The sequence below is a fragment of the Mobula hypostoma genome, chromosome 12 (genome assembly GCF_963921235.1).
Source record: "Mobula hypostoma chromosome 12, sMobHyp1.1, whole genome shotgun sequence".
NCBI classification, from domain to species: domain Eukaryota; kingdom Metazoa; phylum Chordata; class Chondrichthyes; order Myliobatiformes; family Myliobatidae; genus Mobula; species Mobula hypostoma.
In genome coordinates, this window is record NC_086108.1 from 6,417,907 (window position 1) to 6,445,676 (window position 27,770).

Consider the following 27,770-nt stretch of genomic DNA (forward strand, 5'->3'; position numbering starts at 1 on the left):
AACTTTTCTCTTGGAGAAAAATGTTATTTAAAGCTTGAAATTACAATTCACGTTAAGGTAATGATGAGTAATTCAATTGATTATATATTTCCTAGTTCACATTCTCAATTTTACATTAAAACGATATAATCATATCTGATATCTGTGCATTGAGCCTGAATTTCAAATTTTATTGCACTAAAGCAATTGTTTTAATTATGCTAATATATGCACAGTTTCAGCCAATTATAATTCGCTAAATATATTAGCTACAGGGCGTCACTGAAAGTTTGCGCAATAAATCTAACGAAAAAGCCTGGATGCAGTATGGAAAGGGAATGATTTTACGGCGGGTTAAATTAACGCGAAATTTAATCGTATAGACAAAACTGCTCCAACTGTGCGGTTTGCGCATGCTTCAATGGGTGTCCCGGCGCTCCGACGGTAAAAGAGCGATAACTTGCAGTCAAAGCTCCAAGATTGTTTCATGTCATTTCTGGTACAAAAGTATAAAGCAGAACCAAATAATTGTTACTCCAGATCCGATGCAGCACAAGAAGAAACATAATAAGATAAAGAACACAATAATAATTTAAAAAAGACAAAATAGTTTATATACATAGATCGAATGGCTGTCCATCAAGTCACAATCAGAATCAGTTTCAATACCACCGACATTATGTCGTGAACTTTCTTGTCTTTACGGCAAAGTACAATACAATACCTACTAATTGAGCAAGGCACTTAACCACACATTGCTCTGCGATGACACTGGTGCCAAGCTGTATCGGCCCCAATGCCTTTCCCTTGGACAACATTGGTGTTGTGGAGAGGGGAGACTTGCAGCATGGGCAACTGCTGGTCTTCCATACGACCTTGCCCAGGCCTGCAACCTGGAGACCTTCCAAGGTGCAAATCCATGGTCTCACGAGACTAACGGATGCCTATAAATGTTCCACTCTCAGAAAATAGAGGTGTTGGTGAGCTTTCCTGATCGTGTGGAATGTGTCCAGAGGTGTCAACAGCAACAGCTCCACATCAGATGCCACATCTTTGGCTCTTCACTCAGCCCTGGAACATCTGTACTGCAAAGATGCATTCATCAGGATGCTCTTCATTGACAAAAGCACAAACATCAAACCCTCAAAACTAATCAATGCCTCTATTCTCTACTTCCTCACTCGCAGACCCCTGTCGGTTCAAATTGGCAACATCTCCTCCATGATCTCCATCGGCACAAGGGTGCCACAAGCCCCCTGCTTTACTCACTTTACATTTATGACTGTGAGAAAAGTACAGCTTGAATGCCATATTCAAGTCATAGGCTGAGTCAAAGGTGGTGATGAATCAACAAATGAGAGGGAGATTGAAAATCTCCTGAATGGTGCCATAGCAACAACTTCTTACTCAATGACAGCAAGACCAAGGAGCTGATTCTAGACTTCAGAAGAAGGAAACCAGAGGTGTCTGAGCCAGTCCTCATTGGAGGATCAGAGGTAGAAAGGGTTAGCAACTTTAAATTCCTTCGTGTTTTTAACAGAAAGCCTCATCTGCTCCGAGGATGAGGCTTTCCGTTCCAGGACATCTCAAATGTCCTCTTTCTTTAAGGATCGTGGTTTCCCTTCTACCGTCATCAATGATGCCCTCACCCACATCTCCTCCATTTCCTGCACTTCGGCCCTCACCCCATCCTGCCACCACCACAACAGGGACAGAGTTCCCCTTGTCCTCACCTACCACCCCACCAGCCTCCGCATCCAGCACATTATCCTCCGCAACTTCCGCCACTTTCAACAGGACCCCACCACGCAGCACATCTTCCCCTCTCCGCTTTCCGCAGGGGTCAGTCCCTCCGCGACTCCCTTATCTGCACGTCCATCCCCACTGATCTCCCACCCGGCACTTATCCCTGTAAGCGTAAGTGCTACACCTGTCCCTACATCCCTTCTCTTGCCACCATTCAGGGCCACAAACAGTCCTTCCAGGTGAGGCAACACTTCACTTGTGAGTCTGTTGGGGTCATCTATTGCATCCAGTGCTCCCGGTGCGGCCTCCTCTACATCGGTGAAACCCGACGCAGATTGGGGAACCGCTTCGTCGAGCACCTCCGCTCCGTCCGCCAAAACAGACAGGATCTCCCAGTAGCCACCCACTTCAACTCTGCTTCCCGTTCCCATTCAGATATGTCCATACATGACCTCCTCTACTGCCACGATGAGGCTAAACTCAGGTTGGAGGAGCAACACCTCACATACTGTCTAGGTAGTCTCCAGCCCCTTGGAATGAACATAGAATTCTCCAACTTCTGGCAATTCCCTCCCCCTCCCTTCCCCTATCCCTATGTCACTCTGCCCCCTCCCCCAGCTGCCTACCACCTCCCTCATGGTTCCGCCTCCTTCTACTACCCATTGTTTTCAGGGCTATGACCTCAATGCTTCCTCTCCCCCACCCCTTTGTCTTTCAAATTACTGGTCTTTCAACTGAAGCTACAAGCATTCTTCAAATCCTTCCCCATCTTTCATTCTTCAGTCCTGACGAAGGGTTCCGGCCGGAAACGTCGACCCATCGTTTCTGACTGATGCTGCCCGACCTGCTGAGTTGATCCAGTGTACTGTGAGTGTTACCGAAAGTTTGGCCGATGCAGGAATGCGCATGCGCTTTAATTACCCTCGTCGGGTGCCGACGGCCGGTACAAGGCGTGCTTTTCAGTCACGGCCGGGGGTTAACGTCGGTATAGCGCATGCCTACTTGGTGTTTGGCCCTTTGACCCCTCTCCCTTTTTGACGGAGCCGCGTGTGAAGGCCTGTGTTCTCGGTGTGGAACCTGGGTTTGGCGTCCTCCTCTCCCCCGGTGACAGAGCCATGAGTGCCATTGAGCAGATGCGGGCCAACGTGGGCAAGCTGCTAAAGGGCATCGACCGGTGAGTGCGGGAGCCGGGGCTATGGAGGGAGAGTGGAGGAGGGTCCGGGAGGGCCAGCAGGAAGGAGGGGTGGGGAAAACGCTGAGAGAGGGGTAGAGTAGTGGTGGGGGAACGGTGAGCTCAGTGGATGCTGGAGAACCAGGAGAGCCCGGGGGACCGGATGGGGGGTGGGTAGTTGGACCAGGGTACCGAGATGGGGCGAGAGGGTAACAGATGCTGGAGGACCGGGAGACTAGCGTCTGAGACCAGGGAGGATGGGGTGTGTGTAGGGAAAGTATGAGATGGAGGCCTGTCCAGGGCTGTAGCCTCGATGATTCAGTAGGTTGCAGGTGTGACGAGATTCGAGCCCCTGGGTCCACTTTAATGATTCATGAGCCTTTAAAGTTGTGATAGTATTGAAGTTAGGGGAAGGCATGGGTGGGGAGAGGGGCTATCCAGGGCTGGAGTCTCGATGATTCGATAGGTGACAGCGTCACTAGATTCAAATTTCAAAGTAAATTTTATTATCAAAGTACGTATTTGTCACCGTATTCAACCCTGAGATTCATTTTCCTCCGGGCATACTCAGAATAGTAACTATAACGGGACTAATGAAAGATCAACCAGAATGCAGACGACAACAAACTGTGCAAGTGCAAATATAAATAAATAGCAATAAATAACGAGAACATGAGATAAAGAGTCCTTAAAGTGAGATGATTGGTTGTGGGAACATCTCATTGATGGGGCAAGTGAGTGTAATTATCCCCTTTTGTTCAAGCGCCTGATGTTGAGGGGTAGTAACTTCTTGAACCTGGTATTGTGAGACCTGAGGCTCTTGTACCTTCTACCTGATGGCAGCAGTGAGAAGAGAGCACGGCCTGGGTGGTGGGGATCTCTGGTGATGGATGCTGCTGTCCTGCAACAGCGTTTCATGTGGATGTGCTCATTGGTTGGTAGGGCTTCACCCGTGATGTACTGGGCCATATCATTACCTTTTGTAGGATTGTCATGATGCAGCCAGTCAATACGCTCTCCACTACACATCTGTAGGTGTGCTGGAATCTCAGTGAAGAAGCTGATGAGCCTTCCTTGTAATAAAGCTGACATAAGTCAGTGCAGGAGCCATGTGCCTATTTTGTGTCTGTCTGTATTGTATTTTGCAGCATGTTTATTATGGGTAATTTGTCCTGTGGGTTGGGGCGTGGTAGAAGCAAATGAGTATAGTTACATTAGTTTTGTTTAGTTGGGGGGGGCGCGAGCCATGGGGAATGATTTTTCTTTGTTGACCGCTAACTAGATCGCTATCATTGCTAATTATGCTTAGTTATATTGCTAGTTCGGCCACTTAGTTATTCTAATTTGAGTGCTAAGATTGCTACATCACTAATTCAGTTATAGGGCATCATGGTAGTGTAGTGGCTAGCACAATGCTTTACAGTACGGGTGACTAGGATTCAAATCCCACTGCTGCCTTTAAGGAGTTTGTACTTTCTCCCCATGACCATGTGGGATTCCAAAGACATACAGTCTGCTTGGTTAGTTGGTCATTGTAAATTATCCCGTGATTAAGCTAGGATTAAATCAGGGGATTGCTGGGCGACATAGCTCAAATGACCAGAAGGGCCTATCTTAAATAAATGGGTTCATTAGTTTCTTTTAAATTGCTACTAGATTGCTCGTCTTTGCTGGTTTCATAATAAAGGATCAAATGTACTTTTTTGGATTTGAAAATTCATTATTTGGAAGCGTGTCAACTACCTTGACTTAGTCTCTCAGTGGGTTTGGTTTGTTTTCAAGTAACCACTATAGTCTGGAGTTTGCCGACATATCTAAAGGAACCATTTGGGGTTTTGTGACACTCCAGCACATCCTAGATGCCCCCATTTTTTAATGTGATTCATATCCTCAAGCTTCACTAATTTCTATGCTTAAATTTATTTGCTCAGGTTTATCGATTACGGTGTCTAATCCTTTGCCCTCTCCCACAGATATAACCCTGAGAACCTCTCAACTTTAGAAAGATACGTGGAGACCCAGGCCAGGGAGAATGCCTATGATCTGGAAGCCAATCTGGCAGTACTCAAACTGTGAGTATAATTCTCTTCATAAGTGGTAGAGGGGTGACTTGAGACCAAGGCTGTGAGCCTACTTCTGCTGTTCCGGGTTTGGATTGATGGACTTAATTTGGTTCTGAATGCTGTTGCTTGCTTTTATTGTTTGCATTTGTTTTTTTCTCCCCCTCACCTGGAGGTTGGTCTTTTTTTTTAAATTGGGTGTTGGACTTTTTTAAAATTGGGTTCTTCGGGTTTCATGCTTTGTGGCTGCCTGTAAACAGATGAATCTCAAGGTTGTATAATTTATATATTGATAATTGCTCTGATCTAAAGTATCATAGCTCCTTTTTTTCCAAGAGGCTCGCAGCTGAATATATTTCAGACCCTTTTGGGTTCAATCTCCAAATTTCTGGGGTCTGTAGTATCTTGCTTTCATATTTTTTTAATGTATTGATACAGCACGAATTAGGCCCTTCCACCCTTTTGATACATGCTGCCCCTGCAAGCCCTGACAAACCTGGCTACCCCTAACCCAATCACAGGACAAGCTACAATGGCCTTTTAACTGACCTGGTACGTCTTTGGATCGTGGGTGGATACCGAAGCATCCGGAGGAAACCTACACATTCCACGGGGAGGGTGTGCAGACTCCTTGCAGAACAGCGCTCAGAATGGAGCTCCGGAGTGCCCTGAGCTGCAATAGTGTCACATTACCGTGCTGCCTGAAACATAAATCATCGCCCCAGGTGGGACAGTTGTCATTGCCAAACCTGAGTGTTTTGTCCCTGTATTTATTTTCCCGAATAACACTGATCTATTGAAACATTTTAATTCTGATTCCTATTCCTATTTGGATATTTCAGTCCATGGCCGCCTCTTGTGCCAAGATGAGGGTGGAGGAGCAACACCTTATATTTCTGTCTGGGTAGCCTCCAACCTGATGGCATGAATATAGATTTCTCCTTCCATTAAACACATTCCCCCCTCCTTCCCCTATTCCCCACTCTGTCCTTTCACTTCTTCTCACCTGCCTATTACTTCCCCTGGGTCCCCTCCTCCTTCCCTTTCCCCTGTGATCCACTTTCCTCTCCTATCAGGTTCCTTCTTCTCCAGTCCTTGACCTTTCCTACCACGTGATGTCTGCCGTAGACCTATTGTGGCAGTAGGCAAATTGTAGTGGGTCCAGGTCCTTTGTGTTGCCTGGAGCCTCTCCCGGAATTGTTTCTTGGCTTTTGAAATAGCCCCTGCAAGTTGTAGCTGGTTTTCTTACATAGACCTGGATCGCCAGATGATAATGCGCAGATCTGGCCCTCAGTAGATTACAAACCTCCTGGTTCATTCACAGCTTTTGGTTTGGGAATGTACATCAAGTTTTCATAAGCACACACTCATCCACACAGGTTTTAATGAAGGTGGTGACAACTGCAGCATACTCATCCAGAATCAAAGATGATTCCCTGAACACAGTTCAGTCCACTGATTCAGAGCGGTCCTATAAGTGCTCCCGTGCCTCCTTGGTTCTAACTACTGGGGCTACAGTCTTCAGTCTCTGCCTATACTCAGAGTAAAAGTGCAGCCAGTTGATAAGATTTTCCGAAGTGTGGGATGGCACGGTAGGCATTCTTGAACCTAGTGTAACTGTGGTCCAGTGTGTTATTCCCTCTGGTACTACAGGTGATTTGTTGATGATTATTTAGTGACTTACCAAGCTGGCCTGGTTAAAATCCCCCAAATTGATGGAGAAGGCGTCAGGATGTGCTGTTTCATGCCTGTTGATTACGTTGCTCAGTTTGTCTGGAGCCTGTTTGACATTGGCTGGAGATGGGATGTACCTACATGATCAATGAAATCTCCTGTTGGCAAGTAAGATGGCCAAAACTTAATTGTGAGGTATTCCAGGTCTGGTGGGCAATATTGGGAAGTCACCGACATATTAGTACACCAAAAGTTGATCATGAGGCACAAACCTCCATTTCGACCGACTTATCTTGATAGTATATTGTTAATCTGTCTATTCAAATCGCATCTGACATGGAAGGGGTTAACGAAGATTCTGTAAAACAAAAGACGCACATGTTCCTGACATCCCTCTGATGTAGCACCCTAGCTCTGAGATGGTCATTTTTATTATTTTTTTTTAAATTTTATTTTTATTTGGATAAGGAATTCACAAGTATCATGTACTTTTTTCATATGTATAAAACTATAATTATTTATGCATTCTTAAGTACACATTGAGATGATATAAAAAGAAATTAGACACTTAAATAGATAATTATGTACAGTAGAAATTCTAATCTATTAGGCTAAGTAATGGTATTAATTGTTAAGAAAAGTAGTAATAATAGTGGATTAGTAATAGTTTCCATATATCTCTTCTGGATCACTTCTTCTGGTCCAAAATATTGTGTTTAAGCCTATGTAACAACCATTGTAGGTGTTTATATCCTAACTTGTTCATGCTTGCTCCTGCCCCCAGACATAATTATCCGATCTCTATGTACTTATTTACTTAATTTTATCATTTTTTATCCCTTGCCCAAATCTTTTCCTTTACTTGTATTAATTCTCTATTTTCCAAACAAAAAAAAGACAAAAACAGTAAACATTTAGACTAGGGGTGCTTACATTAGAAACATTACTGTGTTGATAAGAAGAGCAGTATAAATCATTCGGAGATTCATCTAAAGTCTGCTCGCATTGGGGTTATATATTCAATCCATTTATTCCAGATTTGATAAAATTTTTCTTTTTGAATTCTCAGGGAGTAAGTCAACTTTTCCATTTAAAATATTTCCAAGATAATTTCGTGCCAATCTTCTAATGTAGGTGGTATTGGATTTAGCCACTTTCTAGTGATTGATTTCTTACTTGCCGCTAAAAGGGCCTGCAGCAACTTTATGTCTTCCTTCTGTTCAAGAAACAATACATGCCCCAAATAGAGCGTCTCAAAGTTCAGAGGTATCTGGGTCCTAAGGACCTTCACTAATGTTCTATGAATACCTTCCCAATATAGACTTAATTTAGGACAATCCCAGAAAATATGGAAATGATTTGCCTCCTTGGAGCCGCACCTTCTCCAACACGTCACGTTTGTATCTTTATATTTTTCCTGATATGGGGTCTTGAAGTATCTTATAATATTTTTCCAACAATGTTCTCTCCAAGTCAAAGAATTAGTCGAAGACCACTGAAAGCTGCATATTTTCCCCCAAGCCTCCTCTGAAAGTACCAACCCCGCTTCTTTCTCCCACTTCTCTTTAACATACAATGTGTTTACATTTTTAGCATGGGAGAGTGCATTATATAATCGAGAAACTGATTTACTAGGTATTGAATCGCAAGCCGAATTAAGAATCTTGAAAAATTCTAATTCTACTGTTGATAGGTCTATATATCTACAACTCTGGTTAAACATAATTTCGTACTTGAAGGTACCTAAAAAAGTCATTGTGTTCTAGGCCATGTTTGTCCTGCAGGATTTGGAAACTTTGTAATACTCTTTTATGTATAAATGAGAGGTAGGTTGTAAGACATTTCTTTATCCATAATTCAAATCTTTTATCTCTTCTGTTGGGAAGGAATTCGGTATCATATGCACACCATCTGAAGAGTTTTAGCATGTTATTAATTCCACATGAATTAACCACCTTCTGCCATATTTTTAATGTAAGATTTATCCAACTGTTTTTAAATTTTTCCAATTGGGCCATCAATCCTTTGTCAGCTATTGAGGCCTGTAGAGGAAAACTGTCAACCAACCCGAATACTATTTCCTTCCATCTAGCCTTATATTCCCTATTACACCAATATAACAGAGAGGTTATCTGTGAGGCATAAAAATAATTTCTCAGGCAAGGAAGAACCATACCTCCTCCTTCCTTCCCTAACTGTAAGGTGTTATATCGAATTCTAGGTTTCTTTCCTTGCCAAATGAAGCGGGAAATCCATTTGTCCCATTCCCTGAATTGATTATCATCCACCTCCACAGGTAAAGTACGGAAAAGATACAGTAAGCGAGGAAGAATATTCATTTTTATAGTATTTATCCTTGAATTTAAACTTAAAAAGGGGATAAGATTCCATCTATGCATATCTGCTTTTATCTCTGAGATTAATGGCCCATAATTTACCTGTGACAGTGTTGAAAGATCCTTCGGCAGGGTTATTCCTAAATATTTTAATGATTTAGCTTCCCACTTAAGATCATATGTATCCTGCAATTTTTTGGATGGTGTATAATTTAGGGTCATAACCTGCGTTTTCTTTACATTTATTTTATAACCTGATATTTTTCCAAAGTCATCCAACAGTGTAAACAATCCTATAAATGATTTTTCTGGTTCACTCAGATAGACTAAAACATCATCTGTGAATAACGCCACTTTCTGTTCAATCCCTGCCACCTTGATACCTTTTACGATTTCGCTCTGTCTTATTAGTTGGGCAAGCGGTTCAATATATAGCGCGAAAAGGAGAGGAGAAATTGGGCATCCCTGTCTAGTGCCTCTCTCTAGAATAAAGGAGTCAGAGAGATCCCCATTTATCTTAATTCGAGCTGTAGGGCTGTCATATAGAGTCTGAATTACTTTAATAAACTTTTCTTGAAAGCCGAATCTTCCTAACACTCTGTATAGGAATGCCCAACTAACTGAATCAAAAGCTTTCTCAGCGTCTGATCCTACTACCATTGTCTCTGTCTCGTTCTTATTAACCTGTTCTAATATGTGTAGAGTTCCCTTATGTTGTCCTGTGTTTGTCTTTGTTGAATACATCCAGTCTGGTCTAAGTGGATTAGGCCAGGTAAGAGCTTTTCCAATCTGCGCGCTAATATAGATGTAAATAGTTTGTAATCTAAATTAAGAACACTAATTGGCCAATAATTGCCACATTCTAGTTTATCTTTACCCTCTTTAGGAATAACTGAAAGAATCGCTTCTCTCCAGGAAGGTGGAGTTTCTCTTCTCTGCAAGATCCAATTAAAGGTGTTAAGTAGTAATGGGGATAACTGTGACTTCAGGGATTTGTACCACTCTGAGGTAAACCCATCTGAACCCAAGGACTTTCCAGCCTTTAACCTAGAGATGGCCACATTCAGTTCTTTGGCAGTTACTGGTTCTAATAGACTTTCATTTTGTAAGTCTGTAAGTTTAGGTAAATCTAAAGAATTCAATGAACAGTCTATATAGGGCTCATTGGAGGCCCGGGGTTGGGAGTACAGCTCTTGATAATATGTTTCAAAAATCTCTTGAATTTTCCCTATTGTACTCTCCACAAGCTTTGTCTTTGGATTCTTTATTTTATGAATTGTATTGTCTGCTTGTTGTTTTCGTAATTTATATGCTAGTAATCTAGCTGATTTACCTCCTACTTCATAATTCTATTGTCTCAGGTAAAGAAAATTTCTTTGAGTTTCCAACGTAGAAATATCGTCAATTTCACTTTGCAATTTCCTAATTTCCTGTTGTCATTTTTATTATAAACGCACCAGAGACTATACATTTGCCAGCAAGATAGTCGGTATTGGGAGTCGAAAACCTTTTTTTTAAATGCACTATCAGACCAGCACGTTGATCCCTCTTTTGCTGGCAGCTTCTTAACTTTTTACTCCTTACTGCTCTATATAGTATTCTTTTTGATATTTAGAAACTTTTCATTACTTTTGAAAGCATTTTTGCTTTACAGCACTTTGACATGTGCCTAAGACTTTTGCACAGACAGGCTAGCTTATATACATCAATTTGATTGTATGTCCATAAAGATACACGAGGCACAGGAATGTCTGTACATAAGGACATGATAAAGCAGTGGTTCAAAGGTTTAAAGATTCATTTGTTATCAACGTATACAACTCTGAAAACCTTCTTCTCCAGATAGCCATGAAACCAAGAAAGAAAAGAACGGGAGCACGATCATCAACCCCCAAATCCCCCTCCCCTACACACAAAAAAACAAGAAAGATCAGGTGGAAAACACAGAATACAGGCTATACAACTGAAGAAAAGTCTATAGTCAAAGTCCATATCCAAAATGCAGAAAACTTGGGTAACATTCTGCAGGCACAGCGGCAGGCCTTTCCCAGCAGAGCGATCCCACCAGCGATCAGAAGGCAGGCAGCCAGTGCTTGCCTTCACCATTCTCCCCAATGTTTCAATTTCCCTCGGTGAATGGGGGTGTGGAGGGGTGGGTGAATGGAGGTGTTGATCAGCTTTACTACTTGGGGAAAGTAATGGTTCTTGAATTCGGTGGTCCTGGCGTGGATGCTACATAGCCTCCTCCCTGATGGAAGTGGGACAAACAGTCCATGAGCAGGGTGGGTGGAATCCTTCATGATATTACTGGCCCTTTTCCAGCACCTTCCCGAATGTATGTCCTTGACGGTAGGTAGGCTGGTGCCGGTGAATGCTTCAGTTTGTAAGTCTCCCAATTAGACTCAGTTCTTTGGGCATTTTATACTACAGAGTACTTGTGGTGTAAAATATTCTCACTCTCCCTCTGTCAGTTCCTTTAAATTTGCCTCGTCTGGTTATTGACTCACCTGTGAGTGAAAATTCACATCTTGTGTATTTCACATTCAAGTCCAGTTTATTGTAATTCAGCCTTTGCCGGTACACTTGTATACCGTCAAAGGAAACTGCGTTCCTCCAGACCAAGGTGCAACATACTTCTTGCAAGGTTGAAGTTTGAAAACGGCTGATTTGATTCTGTAATTTACTGCCAAAGACCCTGTATTTGCTGACCACAGGCTTGTTAATGCCTGATGGTCTCCTTTGCTCTGAAATAAACTCCATACCGATAACCCTGTGAAGTATCTTAAACCCCCGCCATTCTGGGGTCTTGATCACCGCTAACATGATTGCTGCTCTATAAGTAGTGTTGGATGGCAGGAAGAAGATAACACCCCTACCAAAGGAGGCGTAAGGTGCTCCTTCCTTCCTCTAGCCTTGGGCAAGGTGTACCACCTACTTAGCCCCCCACCCCCCTCCAAAAAAAAGCAGGGTTACGTGAAGCCATGGGAGCAGCTGGTGGATGGTCGTATGAGCAGCCAGTGTATATCACAAGTCCTGGTTATGTGACCACTGATGCCAGGTAGACAATCTCTGAAAAATATTGATAACGGCTGGGATTATGGTAGTGTGATGGTTAGCACAATGCTTTACAGTACTGGTAATCAGGATTCAATTCCCACCACTGCCTGTAAGGAATTTGTGCATCCTCCCCGTGACCACAGGCATATCCTTCCACGTTCCAAAGGCGTACTGATAGGTAGGTTAATTGATCTTTGTAAATTGTCCTGTGATAAGGCTAGGTTAAATAGGGGAATTGCAGGGCAGCATGGCTGGAAGGGCCTATTCAGCGCTGCATCTCAATAAATTTTTTAAAAAATTAATGTTCAACGTAAATTTATTATTCAGTGGCCACTTTATTGGTACACCTGCTTGTTAATGCAAGTATCTAATCAGCCAACCATGTGGCAGCAATTGTGTGGCTCAGTTGTTCCGGTCAGACATCACAGTGGGAAAGAAATGTGATGTGAGTGACTTTGATTGTGGAGTGGTTGTTGGTGCCAGGCGGAGTGGTTTGAGAATCTTAGAAACTACTGATATCCTGGGATTTTCTCTTGAGTTCACAGAGAACTGTGCATGAAACAAAATAAGCACCCAGTTCTAAAACACCTTAGTAATTAGAGGTCAGAGGAGAATGGGCAGACTGGTTCAAGCTGAGAGGAAGGTGACAGTAACTCAAATAACCACGTGTGACAACAGCGGTGTGCAGAAGATGTGCACAGCATGCTGATCCTTGAAGTGGTTGGGCTACAGCAGCAGATAACCACAAACATGCACTATCTTGAGATTCATTTTCTTGCAGGCTCTTAGAGTAGAACAAATGGGTAATAGGAGGTGGATATTATGTAATGTTTACATCATTATGAAAGGTGAACAGGAGACGGAGGCATCTTCAAACATAAAGGAAAAGATGGCCACTGCAGTGATCCGTTTGTTTTATGTTCTTTGCAGGTACCAGTTCAATCCCGCATTTTTCCAGACTACCGTGACTGCACAAATCTTGCTAAAGGCCCTGACTAACCTGCCGCACACAGACTTCACGCTCTGTAAGTGTATGATCGACCAGGCCCATGTATCTTTACCCAAAAGGCTGCTGATTGTGGGGTCACCCAATACTGTGCTTCACAGGGTTCTCATGTTGGGTTGGGGAGGGGGTGAGGGGAACTGGAATGCAATAATCCAATTTTCAGGTATTATTTCTATACCATTGGGTCATAAAATCATAGAAAAATACAACACAGAAGCAGACCTGTCATCCGTGCCGAGCCATTTAAACTGCCTGCTCCTATTGGCCTACACTGGGACCATAGCCCTGCTTACCCCTCCAAACGTCTCCTAAACGTTGAAATTGAGCTCTCATCCACCACTTGTGCCAGCAGCTTGATGCACATTCTCATGACCTACTGAATAAAGAAGTTTCCCTTCATGTTACCCTTAAATCTTTCACCTTTCACCCTTAAGCCATGATCTCTGGTTGTAGTCCCACCTAACCTCAGTGGAAAAAGCCTGCTTACATTTATCCTCTATACCCCTCTTAATTTTGTATACCTCTTTCAAATCTCCCCTCAATCTTCTACGTTCCAAAGAAAAAAAGCACCAAGATTAAGCCATCACGAAAGCATAGAGCTGCTTCCCTCCCCTTGATTGCAATTGGCAATCTCCTCTGATCTGGGCAGACATTTAGGTGCCGGGCGGCACCTAATTAATTGGCTTGTTTATTTCGGCTTTTTTCTTAAAGATGCGCTGGGTGCGTCCCGGCTACCGCTGCATTCTTCCAGGCCCGCTATCGGTCTGTGGCCTGGTGGTTGGGGACCACTGGTTTAGAAGATGCATGTCAGAATGAGAATCAGAATCGGGTTTAATATCACCAGCATTTGTCATGAAATCTGTTGGCTTTTCAGCAGCAGTACAATGCAATACATCATAAATATAGGAAAAAACTGAATTGTCGCATATGTGTATATATATTGTGTGTGTGTTTATGCACGTGTTTGTGTGTGTATGTATGTAGATATATTAGTTGAAGTAGTGCAGAAACAGAAATAAAAGTAGTGAGGTAGTGTTCATGGGTTCAATATCTTTTCAGAAATTGGATAGCAGAGGGGAAGAAGCTGTTCCTGAATCGTTGAGTGTGTGCTTTCAGGCTCCTGTACCTCCTTCCCGACAGTAGCAATGAGAAGAGGGCATGTTCTGGGTGGTGGACTCCCTTAATGTACTGCTCCTTGAAGATGTCTTGGATTCTATGGCAGCTAGTACCCATGATGGAGCTGACTAATTTTACAACTTACTACAATCCTGTATGGTTGCCTCCCCCCCCCCCCCCCGCCAATACCAGGTGATGCAGCCAGTCAGAATGCTCTCCATGGTACATCTGTAAAAGTTTGTGTTTTACATGACAAACCAAATATCCTTAAACTCATAATGAAATATAGCCACTGTCTTGCCGCCTTTACAGCTGCATGGGTATGTTGGAATCAGGTGTGAAAAGGGAAAGCAACATGTTTGGCTTTTGGTTTCAATTGTGTTCTTGGTTTGCAGAGAAAATCAATCTGGTCCCACTTCCAAAGACCTGCGGGTTAGGGTTAGTAAGTTATGGGCATGCTCTGTTGGCGCTGGAAGCGTGGCAGTTCCTGCAGGCTGCTCAGCACAATCCTCACTGATTTGATGCAAGTGACACATTTCACTGTATGTTTTGACGTACAGTACTGAGTAAAGTTTTGGGTGCATATACCCGGTATGTCTAAGACTTTTGCACAGTACTGTATTTGTCAGAAGCAGAAAGTGTGAGCAATTTCAAGTTCCAAGAGTCAGTATCTCTGAGAAGCTAGCCTGACCCAACATATCGATGCAGCTACAAAGAAAGCAGTAGCTATATTTCTTGGGAGTTCAAAAAGATTTGGTATGTCACTAAAGGCACTTGCACATTTCTGCAGATGTACTGTGGAGAGCATTCTCACTGACTGCATCACCATCTAGTATTTTGTGGGGGGGGGTGCATTACACAGGATTGGAAAAAAGCTGCAGAGAGTTGTAAACTTAGTCCCCTCCGGCATGGGCACTAGTCTCCATAGTATCCAGGATACCTTCAAGGAGTGATGCATCAAAAACGCAACATCCATCATCATTAAGGACCCCCATCACCCAGAACATGCCCTCTTCTCATTGCTACCATCAGGGAGGAGCTACAGGAGCCTGAAGGTATACATTCAATGTTTCAGGAACAGCTTCTAACCCTCTGTAATTCAGTTTTTCTTTCTCTATTGTTATGTATTGCAATTTACTGCTGATGCAGTACAAATTTCACGATGTATGCTGGTGATATTACACCTGATTCTGATTCTGACGGAGTGGAGAGAGAGTTTATAAAGGATGTGGGAATGGTGAGGGTGGAGCGTCGTGGGAGGGTGTGGAAAAGGTGCAGGCGCACCCAGCCCTGAGACACCAGGAAAGGTCATTTAATTCCAAACTATTGGTTTTTTAATCATTACAGAATGTCTGTCTGGTGTTTCCCACTCCCTCCCCTCTCCCTTCCTCTTTTCACAACCATAATTCTCCTCTTCCCACTCTCGGTTCACAATAGAGACCCATATCAGAATCAGGTTTATCATCACTCACATGTCATAAAATTTGTTGGTATTTTTTGCAGCAGAATACAGTACAATACATAAATGAAAAAGTCTTGGGCACCCTAGCTATATATATAGCTTAGATATATATATTTACCTAAGACTTTTGCACAGTACTGTACATGTGACAAATAAAACTAATCTCTTTACTTGGGGTATAGTGGACAGCTGTTAGATTAGAATACCAGTAATGAGGAGTGTCAAACAGGTGGGGATATGAATTCAAAACCTACCATGACAGCAAGGGGAAATTAGATGAGTTTAACAAAATGTGTATTTAAAACATAATTAGTGGCTGAGGCCAACATGTTGAGAGCCGATCAATGTCACTAATGACCATGAGGATCTGCTCTCTCTGCCTGGTCTGGCTTGTCACTGACACCAAAATTGTAGTGGACATTAAGGAAGGCCATCATGGCTTGCAGTGGGATCTGGACCAGATGGGAAAATGGGTTGAGAAATGGCAGATGGAATCTAATGCAGACAATTGTGACGTGTTGCATTTCTGTAGGACCAACCAGAGTAGGTCTTGCGTAGTGAGTGGTAGGGCACTGAGGAATGCAGTAGAACAAAGGGATCTGGAAATACAGGCCCATAATTCATTGAAAGTGGCGGCACAGGTAGATAGGGTCATAAAGAAGGCTATTGGTGCATTTGTCTTCATAAATCAAAGTGCTGAGTATAGGACTTGGGATGTTATGTTGGCGTTGTATAAGACAATGGTGAAGCCTAATTTGGAGCATTGTGTGCAGTTTTGGCCACCTACTTGCAGGCAAGGTGTAAATAAGGTTGAAGAAGTACAGAGAAATTTTACCAGGATGATGCTGATTCTAGAGAACCTGAGTTATAGGTAAAGGCTGGATAAGATAGGAATGTATTCTTTAGAACGTAGAAAATTGAGAGGAGATTTGATAGAGGTATACAAATTAAGAGTGGTATAGATAGGGTAAATGCAAGCAGGCTTTTTTCCACTGAGGTTAGGTGGGACTACAACCAGAGGTCATGGGTTAAGGGTGAGAAGTTTTAAGTGAACCATGAGAGGAAACTTCACTCAGGATGGTGAGAATGTGGAATGAGGTCCCATCAAAAGTGGTGCTTGTGAGCTCGATTTCAACATTTAAGAGAAGTTTGGATAGGCATATGGATGGTAGGGGTATGATGGAGGGCTATGGTCCCGGTGCAGATCAACCGGAGTAGTCAGTTTAAATAGTTCAGTACAGATTAGTAGGGCCAAATGGCCTGTTGCTGTGCAATACTTTTCTATGACTGATTAACATCCAGTTGGGTTTGTGTCAAATTCAGAAACTATCCTGAGCAGAGGAGAGTGCTAGGAGAAATACTGGGGTATTCTGGGATGCGAAGCTGTTTTCTGAAAATTAAAAGTCGTTAAGTGCAGCGACGTCCTGTTAAAACTGAGTAGTTAGTCTGCCATAGTTAAACTTGCCGGATAGTTACTTACAACAAGCACGGGCTGTGTAAACGACGTTTCCTTCACCCCTTGCTGCTGAGAGTTTTAAGATGAGCCTTCCTTAACCAAGCGTACACAGCAGGAGGAGCGGCCGATCCAACAAATCCTAAATCTGGGTGACCTCTTAGAGACCTGTCATTTCCAGGAATTCTGGGTGAGTAAAATGCCTTTCTTCTTTGTTCATGTTAGAGATTCTCCGGTAAATGTACCTTGTGTGAAACCTGAGCCGTCCTTGTGGGTAGTGGCATTGCAATGTTTTGTTGTGTTCGTTTTAATGGATGTGCACATTATACAGTCGGCTTTCTGTCCACAGGCCCTCAGCAATCTTTCAGAATCGGGTTTAATATCACCAGCATATGTCGTGAAATTTGTTAACTTTACGGCAGCGGTACAATGCAGTACATGATAAATATAGAGAAAAAGATCTGACTTACAGTAAGTGTGTATAAAATAGTTCAAATAAGCAGTGGAAAAAAAAAGTAGTGAGGTAGTGTTCATGGATCCAATGGCCATCTAGGAATCGGATGGCAGAGGGGAAGAAGCTGTTCCTGAATCGTTGAGTGTGTGCCTTCCTACTTCTGTACCTCCTTCCCAATAGTAGCAATGAGAGGAAGGCATGACCTGGGTGGGGGGGGTCTTTAATGATGGATGCGCCTTTTTGAGGCATCGCTCCTTGAAGATGTCCTGGATTCTGCAGATGCTAGTGCCCGTGATGGAGCTGACTGAGTTTACAACTTACTTCAACCTTGTGCACTTGCTTGCCCCCAATCCCCATACCAGATGGGGATATAACCAGTCAGAACACTCTCTACAGTGCATTTGTAGAGGTTTTTGAGTAATCTTTCCATTACATCTTTGAGCTGTGGGTCCCTACGTATAGAAGGGGGTTCATAGAATGTAGTCACCTGTCAGTCAGCATCTGTGGAGATTGAAGTAGTGTTAATGCTTTAAATTAATGATTCTTCTTCAGAATGGGAACAGTGGAGAGAACAAAGATTTTGAGTTGCAGGGAGGATGGAGGCTATTGTGAATACAGGACATTAGAGTATGACATACAAAACGTTGGAGGAACTCAGCAGGTCGGGCAGCGTCAGTGGAAGGGAATGAACAGTCGATGTTTCAGACTGAAAAGGAAGGAGGAAGAAGCTGAAATGAGAAAGTGAGGGGGAGGGAAGTTATAGTCATACTTTATTGATCCCAGGGGAAATTGGTTTTTGTTACAGTTGCACCATAAATAGTAAATAGTAATAAAACCATAAATAGTTAAATAGTAATATGTAAATTATGAAAGAAGTCCAGGACTAGCCTATCGGCTCAGGGTGTCTGACCCTCCAAGGGAGGAGTTGTAAAGTTTGATGGCCACAGGCAGGAATGACTTCCTATGACACTCTGTGCTGCATCTCGGAGGAATGAGTCTCTGGCTGAATGTACTCCTGTGCCCACCCAGTACATTATGTAGTGGATGGGAGACATTGACCAAGATGGCATGCAACTTAGACAGCATCCTCTTTTCAGACACCACCGTGATAGAGTCCAGTTCCATCCCCACAACATCACTGGCCTTACAAATGAGTTTGTTGATTCTGTTGGTGTCTGCTACCCTCAGCCTGCTGCCCCAGCACACAATAGCAAACATGATGGCACTGGCCACCACAGACTCGTAGAACATCCTCAGCATCGTCTGGCAGATGTTAGAGGACCTCAGTCTCCTCAGGAAATAGAGATGGCTCTGACCCTTCTTGTAGACAGCCTCAGTGTTCTTTGACCAGTCCAATTTGTTGTCAATTCGTATCCCCAGGTATTTGTAATCCTTCACCATGTCCACACTGACCCCCTGGTTGGAAACGGGTTACCGGTACCTTGGCTGTCCTCAGGTCTACCACCAGCTCCTTATTCTTTTTCACATTAAGCTGCAGATAATTCTGCTCATACCAAGTGACAAAGTTTCCTACCGTAGCCCTGTACTCAACCTCATCTTCCTTGCTGATGCATCCGACTATGGCAGAGTCATCCGAAAACTTCAGAAGATGACAAGACTCTGTGCAGTAGGAAGGGAATACAAGCTAGAAGGACCCACCACCACTTATAAGGAATTTGTACGTTCTCCTAGGGTTAGGGTTAGGGCTTTCTCCAGTTGCTTCGGTTTTGTCCCACAGTCCTGGTACTGGTTTAATAGGCTAATTGGTCATTGTAAATTGTGCCATGATTAGGCTAGCTTTAAATTGGGGGATTGCTAGGCGGCACGGCTGGAAGGGCCCACTCCACGCCAGATCTCAATAATAAATAATCTAAGAATGAATGAATAAATAAGGTGCTAGGCCACGTGACAGGGAAGGTGGGAGATGATGGCTGGAAAAGGTGTAAAGGGCTGAAGAAGAAGGAATGTGATAGGAGACGAGAACAGACCTTGGGAAAAAGGGAAGGAGGAGCACTGGGGGAGATGATCAGGCAGGTGAGGAGAAGAGGTAAGAGGGGAGCCAGAGTGGGGAATAGAAGAAGGGAGGAGGGGGAAATTGTGAAGTTAGAGAAACCAATGTTCATTCCATCAGGTTAGAAGCTATCCAGATGGAGTATAAGGTATTGCTCCTCCAACCTGTGAGTGGCCTCATAGTGGCAGTAGAGGAGGCCGTGGAGCAGTGTGTCAGACTGGGAGTGGGGAGTGGAATTCAAATAGTTGTCCACTGGGAAATCCTACTTGCTGTGGACAGAGCAAAGGCGCTTGACGAAGCAGTCTCCCAATCTGCGTTGGGTATGTATGGACATGAGAATCAGGAGTAGACAACCTGGCCCCTCAAGTCTGCCCTACTATTACGAGACAACTGTGTGGCAGAATCTCAAAACAAAATGCTGGAGGAACTCAGCAGTTCAGACAGCGTCTTTGGAGAGGAATGAACAGTTGACATTTTGGGCCAAAACTCTTCATCAGGACCAAGAAGGTTATAGCCCGGAACAATTGACTGTTTTGGATACTGCCTGACCAGCTGAATTCCTCCAGTATTTTGTTGCTCTGGATTTCCAGTATCTACAGAATATCTTGTGTTTCAAATTTCACATCGGTGATGAAGTCTGTGATAGGTGAAGCCAAGTGAGGGAGAAGGTAGGTGGGTGATGAAAGCCTCAACCTATCACTTTCCACCTTGTACTCCTTCCCCTCCTCCCACCTTATTTCTGGTTTTTTCTCTTTCCAGTCCTGATGTAGGGTTTCAGACCAAAATGTTGACTGTTTATTCACCTCCATAGATGCTGCCTGAACTGCTGAGTTTTTCCAGCGTTGTGTGTACAGAACCTCTTGTCAGATTCTCATAGTCCCCAATTCCCCAATCTTTCAAATAATTAGCTGCTTCCATTTTAAGTTCTTTGAGCAAGCTTGGAGCAATGAATTCCAGAGATTCACTATCCTTGGATGAAGTCTGTTCAGAGCTCTGCTTAAAGTGACTAGTACCTTGTCTTTAAACCATGTCCCCTCGTTCAATGTTTTCCCATTAGTGTAAGCATCTAAACATCTACCTGAGGTGTCTCCTTATATCTTGTGTGTTTCCATACCATCTCTTCTCATTCCTCTAACTCCAAACAATGTAGTCCCAACCTGTTTAACCTCTCTTGAGAGGACAATCTTCTCACCCCAGGAATTAGCTGGTGAAGCACACACAAAATGCTAATGGAAGTCAGACAGCATCTATGGACGGGAATAAATGGTGGACATTTTGGGCCAAGAGTCTTCCAAAAGATCAGTGTTTATTCCCATCCATAGGTTCTGCCTGATTTGCTGAGTTTAACATAGAATACTACAGCACATGATGAGGTTGTTACAGCTGGGGTGGCCATGGGCATGAGCTCCCACTACCTATTAAATGCTCCCAATGGCATGTATCTCAAATAGCCTTTGGCAACCAAGACCAGCTTGTGGCCTTTGCACCTGGCTTAGCGACTAGGCTCTGCAGAACTATTTCTATTGACAGGAGAAGGGGCGAAGGCGAGTTACTGCACCTTAAAACTATTCGCATCAGACAGATGAGGCTCCTCTGCCATGATTGACAGCTTATCTAGGAGAAGGAAAACTCTTGATCTCAAATTTCCACTGCCATGGGGAAGGCTCAGGGGTAAACACTGAGGAAAAATCCAAAGCTGGAGTCCCTAAGGCAATCGTACATTGAGTTCAATGTTGACTGGTGACTCCTGCAATGTTCCTGGTGCCAAACTGTATTGATTGCTGCCGTTCCTTTGGGTTCATCAGATGCGTGGAGGGGGGGAGCTTGCTACACACACAACAGCTTGCTCTCCACATCATATTTCCCAGGCTTGTCTGACAGCTAGGACACAACATCCATGGTCGACCCTGACTGATGGAGGTCTCACTCATTAACACATCTCTAGAAGTTGGTCAAAGTTTTAAGTGTCAGCATTGTCACAGAAGTTGCTATTCCACATTGAACTCAACTTAGAGCTGCCTTAGGGACTTCAGCTCCAGATTTTTCCTCAGAGTTTACTGCTGAAGCCTTCCCCATTGGTTGGTATAGCCACAAGGCAACAAAGGTTTCAGATAAGAGATTTCCTTCTAGATGAGCTGCAAACCACAACTGGGATGCAACGTCCATGGTTGTCCCTGACCAACAGAGGGCCTCATTTAGCATAGCACTGTACAGGCCTTCAGCCCATGTTATTGTGCCAACCTTATAACCTTCTCTTTCATTCAAACCCTTCTCTCTTAGATAGCCTTCCATTTTTTCCCCTTAAAATGATGTGCCTTCCAGCATTTTGTGTGTATTGCTCAAGATTTCCAGCATCTGCAGGATCTCTTACATTTATGATTATCCTGGTGAATCCATTTTGGAATGCCTCCAGTGCTGTTATATCCTTTCCTCGGGTACGTCCTCACCAACACCCTGTACAATCTGAACAAAACATCCCTTTTTCTAAACTACAAAACCCTTTGCAATAAAGGCCAGTATGTCATTGTTACAAGAATCACTGCTTGTAATAATGATCAGGAAGGCACAGAGAGAATCTGTACTTACCAACACATACCTTTATTGTCTCATAGAAGAACTTGTGAACTTGCAGAACTAAATACCTGTGTGCATACCTACTAAGTTTCCATGACCTTCCATGAATAGTCAAACAATAAAATAGTAATACCAGTTAAAATAAGTCTTCGCTGCTGGCCGCATGTTCCTCAAAGTTCCATTTTAAATCTTCACGTCTGTGAGGCACTTCACATCCACGATGGTGAATCTCCTACCAGTCATCGGTGCCAGTACACTTGAAGTGTTTGCTTTCAAACTCATTGTTTACCAATTCAAATATTGCATTTCAGTGTCTTTGGCTACAGCATGAGTCTGACCCTTAACATCTTATTGGCTCTTCTCCAATGCAGCATCCATTTATTGCCCTCTTCCCGCAACTGACAATAGGTAATCTATGGCTCTTTGTTCTCAATCAGCAACCAGTCTGAATCACACAGGGCAAGTACAGACCCCAGCAGTCACAAACTTGCATGTTATATACAACTAAAGAACACCTCGCAAATAACTTCTTATTTAGAAATGATCCCTAGTTCAGCAGGTTACTCGGAGCCCCATTGTGTTGACTTTAGAACGTGAATCCAGCCAAACGAAGTGGAGAACACAGAGTCTCTTCATAAAATGGCCACCTCCATCTCCTTCCTCATGGCAAGAACTAAGTCTGTTTACTTCCACTGTCATCAGTTCATTCCAATTCACTGATGTGTAGACTAGTTCTTTCTGGCCAAGATCATTTACCTTCTTGCCAACTTCTGGCCGTTATCAGCTAACTCTTTTTGTCTGATTCAGAATCTGTTTTATTACACTGGACAACAATTTTTTTTGAGTGTAGCCGCAGATTTTTTTGGTTTATGATAGACCACTTGAAGCTGAACACAGATATAAATTCAGACTATTTGAATCACATAGGAATTTGGAGAAATGAAATTAACTTTTATTGAATACATTATATTTAATTTCATAATAGTGCTGACGCTTTGCAATAGCTTGTCTCTGAGCTAAAAATGTTTTGTTGATGATTTCCATTTGTACTCAGAATCTCAGGCTTCTCGCTAAGTGTCCAACAATAATCAGGCAGCATTGATGGATTCCAGTTGCTCTGATACTGTTTCTCCATGACCACAATGTCTTGGTGAAACCTTTCACCATGCTTGTCACTGACAAGAAAATTTTCAGCAACATCCTTGAATGCTTTTCATGCAATTTACTCTGGTCCCACCAGAAGTTCTTCAAATTCCCTGTCATTGATGACCTGTTTGATTTGTTGACCAAGAAAAATGTTTTCCTTAATCCTGGCATAAGTTATTTTGGGGAAACATCTGCCTCAAATATTGAAATCCTTCATGGAAATTTATAGCTTTTCTAAAACCTGATCTGCTATGCAGTGTCTGCACTGCTTAAGCATACCTAGACAAGATAGAAAATTTTTCAGCTTACGTTGTGGGCAACATTTTAATTGACTTGAATTATGAATCGAAATAACAAATATGGCTAATATTTTTAAAATGGTGTGTGACAGGGAAATTTCATGGTGATTTTCAAGATACACCCAAAAGCAAAATTTTTGTTTATCTAGTGCTATCACTGATGCATGTTTTGCAGCAGTCTATTGTAATACATTAAATATACCATAAATTAAAATAATAAACATAAAAATGTAAATAATTGGTGCAAAAAGAGTGTTCATGGGTTCATTACTTACAGCCCATTACACCCCTGGTGTTTAGGGCAGCAATGAATGTCCCCCATCTGTCTGTCCATACCGTCACACAAAGATGTAGAAGAATTCTTCATTGATGTTTCCATAACAATGTTTTTATGACTGGTCAGGGCTGTTAGCCCTGGGCTGAACCTGGAGGACTGGTGGACCACTCTTAGTCTGGCCTCTACCCTTTGACCTGTTTGGCATGGATGACCCTACCAAGAGCCAAAACACAAAGCCCTGACTCCAGCCAATGTAGCTCTCCAAGTCATTAAAGCACACAAGCCTCCAAACCCTATGACAACGTTGTGGTTCTCTTGGAGAATAATTTTGTATACCTCCTATCAAAACTCCTCTCAATCTTCTACATTGCATGGAATATACATTCTTTCCTTATAACTTTAGTCCTCCAGGCTTGGCAACATTCTTGTAAATTTTTTCTGTGTTCTTTCCACCTTATAGACATCTTTCCTGTAGGTAGGTAGGTGACCAAAACTGCACACAATACTCCAAATTAGGCCTCACCTATGTCTTGTGCAACTTCAACATAACATGTACTGGAGGCATGGGTTCATTGTCTGTTCAGAAATCTGACGGCAGAGGGGAATAAACTGTTCATAAAACGTGTTTTCCAGACTCCTATACCACCTCCTTGATGGTAGTAATGAGAAGGAGGCAGTTCTGGATAGTGAAGGTCCTTAATGATGTTTGCCCCCCTTTTTGGTGCCTCACTTCTTGAAGATGTCCTCGATGGTGGGGCGGCTAGTGCCCATGATGGAGCTGGCTGAGCTTACAAACCCTGTGCACAAGAGCACCTCAATCTCTCTGTACCGTTTGCAGTCTCTATCCACTTAGATCATTTGTCTTTGCTTCCTCTTACCAGAATGCATGTCATCAGTTCCCCACATTTAGCTCCGCTTGCCAAGTTTTCGCCCACTCACTCGGTCTATCTATATCCTGCTGCAGATTCGCAATATCCTCATTAGAGCTTCTGTCTACATCTGTGCCAGAGTGAACACCACAGTTGTCCAAGTGACACAGTGCATTTAATTAAAAGATGAACTAGGGCAGCTAAAGGCGGTGGTGGGGACGGGGGTGGAATCGATGCTTGGGCAGTGTGATGCAGAACACAGGAGTTGCTGTCAACTTGAAACTAAAGAGAAAGCTGGAAATACGGTATCTGTCAGTCTGCTCTATAGCACAGAAATGGCACTTTGGCCCATCTAGTCCATGTCAAACTGTTATTCTGCCTAGTCCAGGGGCTCCTGACCTGGGGTACATGATTCAATGGTTCATTTAATATCAGAGAAAGTATACAGTATACAACCTGAAATTCTTGCTCTTTGCAGAAATCCATGAAATATTAAAAAAAAACAAAGATTAAACGACAGAAAAAAACATAATCCCAATGCCCCCTACCCCTCTCTCACACACAAGCATCAGCAAGCAGCATCAACCCTCTCTTCCCCCCCGCCCCACACACACCCCACTTAGTCTGGCATAAAGCATCAGCATTCTCACTACCCACCCTGCAAGCTACTGCAAAGCCTACCAAAGAGAGACCATAGTCTACAGTACATTAAAAAAAATTAACTTCATTCCAACATTTTTGACATGCCTCTGTCTCACACAAAAGGGAGGGACAGATATTACTCTTTCCACGTTGAGAGGGGAGGCAGTTGCTGTTTCAATGTTACAGTCACATCTGAAGTGTTGCTTTTATTTCGAGTTCCCCTATCCGCAAATCCACAGCAACGTCATTCACCCCTGAGAGGGGGAGGGGGAGAGGGATAGATATCACCAAGTGCAGAGCCTTCTGACTGCTGCTCTCACTGTCTTCAGTCTTCCAACTCCTGCTACGCTTCAGTTTGCGACGGAACCACCTCCCCAATGGTAATTAGAAGAGGGCATGTGCTGCATGTTGAGGGTCATTAATAATGTACATAGTCTTTTTGAGGTGTCACCTCCTGAAGATGACCCTTGTTCAATGATATTGGTCTATGGCACAAAGAAGGTTGGGAACCCCTGGCCAAGTCGCATCAATCCACACCTAGACCATAGCCGTCTGTTCCCCTACTGCCCATGCACGTATCCAAAATACTCTTGAATATTGAAATAAGCCCGCATCCACCACTTCCGCTGGCTGCTCATTGCATACTCATCACTCTCCGAGTGAAGTTCCCAATAAGTATTTCATCCGCAGCCTATGACCTCTAGTTCTAGTCTCTTCCAAGCTCAATGGAAAAAGCCTGCTTGTGTTTTCCCGATCATTCATTATGGGTGGTGGGGTGGAGATGCATCCTGCCAAAGGAGGTGTAAGGTGCTTCTTCATTCCCCTAGCCTGCAGGTTACACTTGGGCTGGGTGTAGCACCTGCTTAGCCGCACCTTCCCCCGTCCGGCCAGAATCAGGGTCATGTGAAGCCATAGTCGTACGAGCAGCTGGCCATGTCACAAGTCCCTGGTTATATGACCACTGACTCCAGGCAGACACTAGCAGGAAGGACAGCAGAGCAGCAATGGCTGGAGTTTCTGTGGAAAATGAGGGAACTGCAAGACACACATGTTCCAAATAGAAGAAATTTTCGGATGGAAGGAGGACACTACAGTGGCTGACAAGTGAAGTCAGAGCCAAAGTAAAAACAAAACAGAGGGCATACAAGGAAGTCAAAGCTAGTGGGAAGATAGAGGATTGGGAAGCTTTTAAAAACTTGCAGAAGGAAACTAAGAAGTTCATTAGGAAGTAAAAGATGAATTATGAAAGGAAGCTGGTGACTAATATCAAAGAAGATACTAAAAGCTTTTTTAAGTATATAAAGGGTAAAATAAGTTAAGGGTAGATATAGGACCAATAAAATGACGCTGGGGATATTGTAATGAGAGACAAAGAGACGGGCACTGAATGTGTATTTTGCATCAGTCTTCACAGTGGAAGGCATCTGCAGTATACTGATATTCAAGAATTTCAGGGAAGTAGAGTATGTGCCGTGAGAATTACGACTGAGAAGGTGCTCAGGAAGTTTGAGGGTGGATAAATCTAATGGAATGTGTAGCTGGAGAGATTGCGGAGGCATTAACAATGATCTTTCAAGAATTGATAGATTCTGGCATTGTACCAGATGACTGGAAAATTGCAAATGTTACTCCACTATTTAGAAAGGGTGGGAGGTAGCAGAAAGGAAACTATAGACCTGTTAGCCTGACATCAGTGGTTGGGAAGTTGTTGGAATTGATTGTTAGGGTTGAGACTACGGAGTACCTGGAGGCACATGACAAGGAAAATCCTGCCTGACTAACCTACTGCAATTTTTTTGTGGAAATTACAAGCGGGGGGGGAGATGCAGTAGATGTGGTGTACTTGGATTTTCAGAAGGCCTTTGACAAGGTGCCGCACATGAGGCTGCTTAGCAAGATAAGAGCCCATGGAATTACAGGGAAGTTACTAGCATGGGTGGAGCATTGGCTGATCGGCAGAAAACAGAGTGGGAATAAAGGGATCCTATTCTGGCTGGCTCTCGGTTTACCAGTGGAGTTCCACAGGGATCGGTGTTGGGACCGCTGCTTTTTACGATGTATGTCAATGATTTGGACTATGGGATTAATGGATTTGTGGCTAAATTTGCTGATGATACAAAGTTAGGTGGAGGAGCAGGTAGTGTTGCGGAAGCAGGGAGCCTGCAGAGAGACTTGGATAGTTTTGTAGAATGGGCAAAGAAGTGGCAAATGAAATACAATGTTGGAAAGTGTATGGTCATGCACTTTGGGGAAGAAATAAATAGGCAGACTATTATTTAGGTGGGGAGAGATGCAGAGATGCAAAGGGACTTCGGAGTGCTTGTGCAGGATACCCTAAAGGTTAACCTCCAGGTTGAGTTGGTGGTGCACAAGGCGAATGCAAGAGCAGGGATGTGATGTTGAGGCTCTATAAGGCACTCGTGAGACCACACTTGGAG

The 27,770-nt window shown here is 43.4% G+C and overlaps 1 protein-coding gene across 1 annotated transcript in view; it reads left to right on the plus strand.

The window, feature by feature from the left end:
* The first annotated feature begins 2,730 nt into the window (after positions 1-2,730).
* Positions 2,731-27,770, plus strand: part of eif3k (eukaryotic translation initiation factor 3, subunit K) — a 44,285-nt gene continuing 19,245 nt past the window's right edge. Inside the window, exons 1-4 of the mRNA XM_063063562.1 lie at positions 2,731-2,899; positions 4,870-4,968; positions 12,954-13,074; positions 17,176-17,250. Of these exons, the coding sequence (XP_062919632.1) occupies positions 2,841-2,899; positions 4,870-4,968; positions 12,954-13,074; positions 17,176-17,250 (354 nt within the window). The 5' untranslated portion in view covers positions 2,731-2,840. The remainder of the gene's footprint in view (positions 2,900-4,869; positions 4,969-12,953; positions 13,075-17,175; positions 17,251-27,770) is intronic.